General features: G+C 40.2%; 2 protein-coding genes across 3 annotated transcripts in view; one reads left to right on the plus strand and one right to left on the minus strand.

The window, feature by feature from the left end:
• The window catches only part of LOC115571806 (phytanoyl-CoA hydroxylase-interacting protein-like), an 11,924-nt gene extending 8,978 nt beyond the window's left edge, over nucleotides 1-2,946 (plus strand). For both annotated transcript variants that reach the window (XM_030401419.1, XM_030401418.1), the window contains exon 6: nucleotides 402-2,946. In XM_030401419.1, the coding sequence (XP_030257279.1) occupies nucleotides 402-776 (375 nt within the window). In that variant the 3' untranslated portion in view covers nucleotides 777-2,946. The remainder of the gene's footprint in view (nucleotides 1-401) is intronic.
• Nucleotides 2,947-3,462: 516 nt separating this feature from the next.
• On the minus strand, nucleotides 3,463-8,921 carry LOC115571814 (microfibril-associated glycoprotein 4-like). The gene is made up of 6 exons (XM_030401432.1): nucleotides 8,908-8,921; nucleotides 6,387-6,548; nucleotides 6,150-6,188; nucleotides 5,900-5,996; nucleotides 5,658-5,825; nucleotides 3,463-3,757 (listed from the first exon to the last, which is right to left on the minus strand). The coding sequence occupies exons 1-6, from the start codon at nucleotides 8,911-8,913 to the stop codon at nucleotides 3,504-3,506; spliced, it is 726 nt and encodes a 241-aa protein (XP_030257292.1). The 5' UTR covers nucleotides 8,914-8,921; the 3' UTR covers nucleotides 3,463-3,503.
• Nucleotides 8,922-9,428: the final 507 nt, after the last annotated feature.

Here is a 9,428-nt window from a genome sequence, read left to right on the forward strand (position 1 = left end):
ACTATAGCAACAGGTAAAGCTATCTGTCCAGGGTCGAGGCCGAGCAGCCAGAGGATGTCAGAAAAATACTTTCTCCATGAAAAATGATCCAGTTTCACCCTAAATCACTGCGTAAAGAAACCCAACCGCAACAGCAACTAAGACAGCTATTGGACAAAAGATTAGTACACGCCCCCGAGTGCGAGATGAGTCATCAACATCCTTTTTATCATTTTTCACGAAATTATACGAAACACTACCATAAAGAACACCTACAAAACAATAGCTTTGTCATTGTTGGGCCTGATGCTGTTGGAAGGCTTCTGGTAAAAACAGTCCAACCTTAATTTTGACTTCATGAAGAGACTTTGTTAGATTAGAGGCCGAGGTTTTAATTCTGACACTGCGTTTGTTCTGCACAGATCCAAGCAGACCTCCTCTTCAACCAGAACACCAACATCTACTTTGGGGATTTCTACTGCATGTACACGTCGTACCACTACGCCATCCTGGTTCTGGCTCCTGATGGCTCCAAAGGAGACGTCTTCTGTAAAGGGAGGCTGCCGGCGCTGGACAGGTCCAACAACTGCTTCCTGAGCTGCGCTGAGGAGGACGACGGCTCGCTGTCTTTCCGCCATGCTCAGGATGTCATCCTAGAGTTGATCTACACAGAGCCAGTGGATCTGTCTTTAGGGACGGTGACGCGAATCAGCGGGCACCAGCTAATGAGTCAGTCCACCGTCAACGCCAAGAAAGACCCCAGCTGCAAGATCTGCAACATCAGCGTGGGACGTTAGCTGATGTTTGGACTGGACCAGCTAATCTGCTATTGACTGACATGGTGGCGATGAAGCTAACAAGCTGTTAACAGTGTTGAAAACACACTCACTGTGGAACATCAGGCCAGCAATGCCTGGTTAGCTAGTATGCAATGCTTCTAACTGAATACTAAATCCACCTTTTTAACCTGTGATGACACATTCAGTCTATTCTGGTGTTTTGTATTCACTGAACTGGAGTTACACATGTAACTGAGAAGAGGTCATGAGCGTGTGACCAATGACAGAGCTGACGGGAGTCAGAACGTTACGGTTCTGTTCCAGAAATAAGAAGAACTCAACAAAAATAATTTTAATAATAACAATCTGACACTGCCTTGAAATTATGTGAAGTGTCTGAATCACAAGAAGCATCTGTGGTGAGTTCACTGTCTGTAGTAACATCAGGACAGTGGAGCTCTGTGTTGAGTTCACTGTCTGTAGTAACATCAGGACAGTGGAGCTCTGTGTTGAGTTCACTGTCTGTAGTAACATCAGGACAGTGGAGCTTTGTGTTGAGTTCACTGTCTGTAGTAACATCAGGACAGTGGAGCTCTGTGTTGAGTTCACTGTCTGTAGTAACATCAGGACAGTGGATCCTTGTGTTGAGTTCACTGTCTGTAGTAACATCAGGACAGTGGACTGTCTGTGTTGAGTTCACTGTCTGTAGTAACATCAGGACAGTGGAGCTCTGTGTTGAGTTCACTGTCTGTAGTAACATCAGGACAGTGGAGCTCTGTGTTGAGTTCACTGTCTGTAGTAACATCAGGACAGTGGAGCTTTGTGTTGAGTTCACTGTCTGTAGTAACATCAGGACAGTGGAGCTCTGTGTTGAGTTCACTGTCTGTAGTAACATCAGGACAGTGGATCCTTGTGTTGAGTTCACTGTCTGTAGTAACATCAGGACAGTGGACTGTCTGTGTTGAGTTCACTGTCTGTAGTAACATCAGGACAGTGGAGTGTCTGTGTTGAGTTCACTGTCTCCGTCTCTTCTTCGCTTCATTACAGTTATTTTCAGACTTTTCCTCAGAGGACGGTGGATTTTATCCTCCGTCATTAAACTGTTAATGTACACGACTGTTGGTTTATAAACAGATTTAACAAAATGTCAAGTGGTAGCTGAATGTCTCGCTGATGATCTGCTGAAGACTTTTTCATTAATACATTATTAACCAACATTAACAGCACACACTGTGTAACTGGAGCTGCTGCTGAGGCAGATTTACCTAATGTCTTGACAGCTCGCTATGACGGAGATATAAAGTGTAAAAATGTTTCACCTGTCAAATGTGTCTGTGGTTTTGTGGTCTCGTGTTAAACTGAAGATGTGAGAGAGTTTCAGTGAAGCTTGGATGATGAAACAGACGAGATTTATGTTGTCATATTTCAAATTTGCAAGATTAAGTCCTAAAACTCTGAGAACAAAACTACAATTTACACAAGAAAACAAAATAATGTAGGGTTGTAACTGTCAAAAACAAACTTCCATTGAGGTTGGATCCTGGATGGCTGCTGGCCTAGAATTGGCCCCATTAACTTCATGGGTTAACCCAGATAAAGCAATGGATCCAGGAATTTTTCCTCACTAACTTTAACATTGGGAGATTTTTGGAATTGTTTGGTGATTTCTCAAGGAATAATGTATGGATTTTGATGAAAAAATAAAATCTGATTATTTTGTTAATCACCTCAGTGTCTTAAAGAACATTTTACTTTAGCTAGTCAGTGTTTGAAAGAGCTGCTAGAAACAAACGTGACTGACGTACCCTGTCATGCTGAAGTGAGCAGTTAAGCTACCACCTCCTTTCATTATTGACTTTTTTTTAATTTTACGAGCCAATTAGGGTGATCAGGTGATTATCAAAACAATCTCACGATCTCAGAATGTACAAAGCTAGTTAGTTGGTTAGTGAGTTAGTGAGAATCCAGACATAAACACAGGAGACAAAGTGAAGACATCAAATCCCATCATTTTTGCTCAATTTATCATTTATTGCGACTGAACAGCAGATAATGATTCACATTAGGATTTCACATATTGGTCGTCTCTGCCTTCTAGTTAAGTAACAGTACAATTACAAATATAGTCTAGGTTACCCATGTCAATCAATGAACCTATCATCTCCTTGCCCTATCTGGTTGGACAAAATAAAAAAATGTATACTCAAGTTTCTGTTTGCCTTTTTTCAATTTGGTTTCAATCTCCTGTCTCCCTCAGTAAGCACAGGTGCTGGGATGCTGCCCTCCTAGCTGGCTCGCCAATGCCAAGCTCAGCTTCTCATGTATTGTCACCGTAAAGCAGATTATGATTTGGGGTTCAAACCTCCACCAAACATTGTGTTTATTTTTGTGTTATTTTTTCCTCTTACTACTATCAGACTCCACATACATCTTTATTCTTTGAAAGATTATAGGCCCTACTCTCTCTGGCAGCAGTCCAAGTGAAGTAAGCAAACGTTTTCGCTGGTGATGTCTTTGCTTTTGATTCAGCATCTGTTTGTTTATCCTGAAATGTCTTGGTAATGTATATATGGATTTATGTATATGGATTTATGATATTACAAAAGAAAGGTTAAAACATTTTTTGTTTTTTCTTATGCTAGTTGACTTTGCTGGTGCCTAGTGAAATTAAATCCTTAATGATTAATATAGAAATCACTAAAGAGATCAACTGATGATATTCTGCTGTACGATGGTCCTGGAGATCTACTGCACAGGACGGATCTTCATGCTGATGCTCTTCAGGGAGTAGTCATAGCCCTTCCAACGTTTCCACTCCACTCCAATGGCATAGAGAGTTTTATCAGCCCCCCAACGATAAACCCCATTTGGATTTACTTCATGACAATCACGGTACCAGAATGCCCCCAGGTGTTTTCTGGCACAGTTTCCATTCCAAGAGTCCTGGTCTTTGTCAAAAGTTGAGAAACTCATTCTATCGTGATAACTCAGGGAGTCTCCTAGAGAAAACCCAACATGTAGAAAAAAATGACGATACAAAAAATAGTGACACAAATTAAACTGTATTTCTTAGTTTTGCTGTTTTCCAGGAACACTCTGCTTATACTCACATTGTGAAAAAAAACTTTAACTTTAACATTGTGAAACAGTTCTGGTTTCATTAGGCTTAGACACCAAAACTACTTGGTTAGGTAGGGGTTAAAATGAAAAAGATCATAATTTAGATTAAAATCAGTATGTTAAATTACATTAAAGGGCTAGAGCTACATTCATAGACTTATGGACGTCAACCCTAACCTCCACCCTATTCAGACTTTCTTGCTCCTAATGCTTGGTATCTAAATGCATCCGCTGTCCACAGGATTAACGGGAAGGATTACTTATCACTGGCACGCAAATTTGTACTTTGGCATATGCACTGCACACATTTTGAAAGTGTAGTTTTCTGTTATTTGTACACAGAATGGAGTGACTGGGCTGGGTTCTGATGACAGGTACTGATACTCTGTAACCACCCCTCAAATGCAACTGGTACATCAGCTGCTACTACTGCAATGTATAAACGTGAAGTCTGTGAGTTCAGATTAACTACAAAGGTCCCTGAGACGCACACATCAGAAACCTGCAAAACACAAAGTTAAAAATTAGCATAAAGACAACCTACATTATTGAATACATGGCCAGTCCTTAGTCAGTTAATCAAACAAAGTTTATTTGTGTAGCAGTTTTGATGCGGCAAAATAACACGAAGTGCTTCTCACGCTATGAGAACAATAAAAACAATACCTCCCACCCAACCCCTGACAAACAAACAGCAATCACTAAAAACAGGATCTTGGGAACTGAATGAATCACGAAATACTTAATTAGAATTTTATAATTGATTAGAATTAAAAAAGGACCACACAGTGGAGTCAAAACCTCTGAAACCACCAGCAAGAATGCTACCGCCCAGCACCTATCCTGGGCAAGAAGCCAAATCCCTGAGAAGTACAAGCAAATCTCAGGGCATCCCAGCAGCTAGCACGTACATGAGCTGTCACAGACTCCACAAGTCCATGCAAACCGAATGACCTATGACAACCCAGCACGACCCGCAGTGCCCCAAGTGCATCTGCAAATGCCCAGTAGGGCCGAGGCCAGCTGACTGCGGAGAAAAACCTATGAGACCAGGAACCCCCAATACATCCCAGGCCCCAGGTTGAAAGAAACTCAGACGACACCTCTTAACTGCAGCAGGACCAAGACCCAACACACCCTGAAGCCCCACAAGAACCTCCTGTGGACCAAAGAGGAGCCCATGCAGGCACCCCACAACAGCATAGGAATACCAAATCTACCCTCGGTACAAATAAAGTTACCTTACCTTACCACCAAATCATGCCAGGATACCATGAGCCATCAGACCCCACACTTGCAACTGTGAATAGGTGCACACTTCTTGACCAAACTGCCTAAGCCATACAATCATCCATAAGAAATACCGCATCACACTGGTTTAGGTTGGTTCTTTCATTGATTGGTTGATTTGTCAGCTGGCTACACAAACTACTGAACAGATTTCCAGTAAACATGGATGGAAGATGGATCTCAGCCCAGATTAGAATGTCTTTTCGTGTGGATTCGGATAAAGGGATGGATTTAGGTGGCTGATATCTATGAGTAAGTACAAAAGAGGACTGTTGGGCCTTGGTATTATTCCAATATTCCAATTATTATATCATGTCCCCCCCTTCTCTGGCCATCCAGTCTAGATCTGAGGTACCTACTCATGGGGAATTATTGAGTCTGTAAATTCAAGAGTCTCGGCTAGACCTGCTCCATAAGAAAAGTGTCATGAGATAACTTTTTTGGTGATTTAGAGCTACATAAATAAATTGATTTGTGTTGCTAACTCACCTGCCCCTCCATCAGTGAATCCAGATACATGCAGTGTGTATCCAGTGGACTCTGGATCGACGGAGAATGAGGAGTAATGAGCGAACACCTCGTTTCCCTCAAAGTCCTCCATGTCGACCAGCAGCTCGTACTTTTTGTCCACAGTGAGTCGGAAGAGATTCTCAAGACCTGAAATCAACATGAACACATATTAACAGAGAGTCATGAGGTCACATGATGGTTGGTTTGGTTCCGTCTCTCACCGAGCCAGTACTCTCCAGCAGCGCTCCCAAAGCCCATCTTGTATTGATCCCAGGGCCTGTAGAAGTTCACCGAGCCGTCCATCCTCCTCTGGAACACCTGGAGGGACCAACACACGACACACCTGACAGCTCAGGTTTCCACAGAGTTTTACTGGTATTTGATTTATTGTGAAGGTCCAACAGGAAGTGTTCATATAAAAAAAAAACCCTGTTGTGACTTGATAATGTTGACTTGAGTAAAAGTCCTCACTGTCCATCGTCCTCCTAATGTTTCCATGTCACAGAACACCTAAACAGAAACACAGTCATTAGTAAATTATGCAAATACTTAATACACTGCAGTCTATTAATTAACTATAAATGCCACTGGTGCTACAACTATGACTTCTTGTGTCTGTTCTATACGAGAGAATGTTTCTGTCTGAATAACAACCAACAATTTTAGCATCTAAAAGTCGATCTGTGTCCCGCAGTGGATGAAGTGTACCTGGACAACAACTGTGGGTCTGATGGTGGGATAGATGGTGTACACTCCACTAGGTTGGCTATTGTTATTATCATAGATGTCATCGCAATCCACCGGTAGGATGAAATACATACAGCTGGTCAGCATTGGAGCCAGGAGGAGGAGGAGGATGACCGACAGCAGCTGTACAGAGGAGATCTGAGTAAGATTTGAATATTATTGGAAACACTATACATCATGCACTCGGCCCTCAGGTGACGTGTCCTGATTTCACAGCTGATGCACTGGTGTCTGCAAATCGCATCTGTCCACCAGTTGAGTCTACCCTGTGCTGTGTGTATGTAAGATCTGTACTTCAGGAATGCTTTCAACAATATTTGCCGCGTACTATCCGAACCCCGTTTGCGCACAGTCAGAGATTTTTGTGGGCCTTGTCATCTGTTGGAAAACCAGAGGGAGGGAGTGATTGCTTCTGGCTACTGAATTGTTTTGCAGCTCTATGTCGTCCAGTTATTAATTGCCAAAAATGATTCATGGCTACTTTTTGCACAAGTGTAGCTCATGGCCAACTTCTTTTATTTTACTATTGAAGGAATGCAGACGTGCATCATGTAAAAAGTAAAACAAAGGGTCATTCTATGGATACTTGTGTTTGTCTGCCCCTAACTTTTATAGAGAAATAATGCCTGAAACACTGAGTCTTAAAGTTGTTGGGTTTTTTTCATATTTATAATAAATCAACAGGTTATTTGAATAATTACTACCACTTGGGCCATCAATTTGTCAATATATGTTTTTTTTATCAGTTATTTAGCATTCCAAGCACCACGGGAAGGAAAGTGTTGTGTTTTGAGTTCAAACTATGTTTTATGAACATTTGAAATGCAATATCATGTAAACATGACTATCAAATATATGATGACATGAAAAAATTAATTTAGAAAGAAATATTTAAAATATATATATTGAAAGAATATATGATCTTGGAGTGGAGTAACTGGTGTTACTGTGTGACAAGAGTCTTTTATTTTGAAGTAAAAATCACACTGATGACATCACTTCAAAGATCTATGAAGACAGGGCATGATCTCATTTCAGATAGAAGATATTTTCACATTTATCTCCAAATTTCATACGAAGCTTTCAGTTGATGAAACTCTGGCGTGGATGACTTTATTAGCAGGGAGCGATTAAAAAAAACGCAAAGAGAAAAAAGTAGAATACAAATGGATTAAATAACATGATTTAGTGAGTGACCACCCCACATATACCAGATATATTACCAAGCACTTTATGGTACAAACTAACTGTTGCACATCCAGAAATGAGTAGACAGATTATACATCATTTGCGTTGTTATCTGTGATATATAGTTTTGCTTCCCAGGTTGTTCCCATCAACACAATCTGACACACACACGCACACACAGAGAGAGAGAGAGAGAGAAAGGGAGACAAAGGTGAAATAAGTGAGGACTTTCAAATGGCATAAAATAGCCGCAGACAGCTGCAGTAATGTGTGTTGGAGAATTGTGTGTGCTGTAAACCTGCATATTATGACCTGTTACTGAGAGTGTACACTGAGTGGTAATAATGTTTTTGATTGGATGGCAAATGTAAAAGTGTTGTCTCCTCCACTTCATGGAGTCAAGGTCTTACATGTCTCTGGTGTGACTGTGTTTTTTTCTGTTACATAAGATAAAATGTTTCACAGCTGACATTAAATTAATTTTACATCTATTTAATGTTTCTACACTCAAGAGGAAAGATTTACAGGGTTGCATCATAACTTGTTTTGAAACTTTTTTTAAAATAATTTCAACGTTAGCAACAATATGGTGGTGCAAATGTCATTCATTTACACTATTAACAAACCTGATTAAATTCAATAGGAGACAATCTCCTGTGTTTTTGTGTTATCAATCTGCTACATGTGCTGAAGAAAGACTGAGAAAAATATTTTATAAAAACCTTTAACATAACCAAAAATGTAAGGTAAGTGTAATCAGATGGGACATGTGGTCTTTAAATAAATGAACAAAAAACAAGTACATTTTCAGACATTTTGCCCAAAAATAAATGTTGTACACCCTTTTCAAGCCACTGTTCATAGTTTTTAGATATTGTGATAAACATCATATCATGGACTATTTGAGATGATGATATTGTACCGTGAGTGTTTGGTATCATTACATCTCCAATAATAACGCTTTGCTGACTGGTTGGAAGTAACAAAATTTGCTCGCTGTAAACGATAAATGTCAGCTGACATTTATGATCAGAGAAATACTGTACACTAGAAATAAAGTACCAATCAAGTATATCAATTCAATGAAAGGTTTATCATTATATTTTTCAATTGACATATTGTCATCTCCAAACCTCATACTAATGGTTTAAAGGCTGATGCAAAACATTTTATCATGTACTTTGAACAGCATCTTGGCCTTGAGAGCTCAACATAGTGAGAAAAACTGAGTTATTTTAAATATGTTACACGCTTCTCCTTCAAAAACATCATGTTAGTCAGATGTGTAACTTACCTTCATTGTCAGATTTCTGATGAAGTGAGCGGATGCTTCCTGATGTCAGTCTGGATGCTCTGTCTGGGCTATATGTAGATCCTAAAGATTAATAATTACTGATTCACATGGATAAATTACTAACTGATTATGAGGAAATAAGTGCAGAGGGAAAACAAGGGACAATGGACGCTTTCAAAAGAACAAAATCAATGCAGCAGAATTCGTCTTCCTTGTAAAAAACCACGACTCTGACGGCTGTGTGTGAGATTAGAGTGCGATGTCCTCTTTTAAAAGAAACATTTAAAGTGATCTCACACTGTGAAAGTCAGACATTTTGTTGAACCATCCATCCAACCTTGACGTCCTCTCCTGTCTATCAGCAAAGCAGGAAACAGTGTGACATTGTAATAGAGACAAGAGACAGGAGGTGTAACTTCTAAGTCCACAATTGGGCCTTGAACATAAACATGTAATTTGGCTGGAATAACTGCTGGTTGTGAAAGCCTGTAAACGTTGACATTCACACTGAAATCATGATC

Source organism: Sparus aurata, chromosome 20, assembly GCF_900880675.1.
Source record: "Sparus aurata chromosome 20, fSpaAur1.1, whole genome shotgun sequence".
Taxonomy (NCBI): domain Eukaryota; kingdom Metazoa; phylum Chordata; class Actinopteri; order Spariformes; family Sparidae; genus Sparus; species Sparus aurata.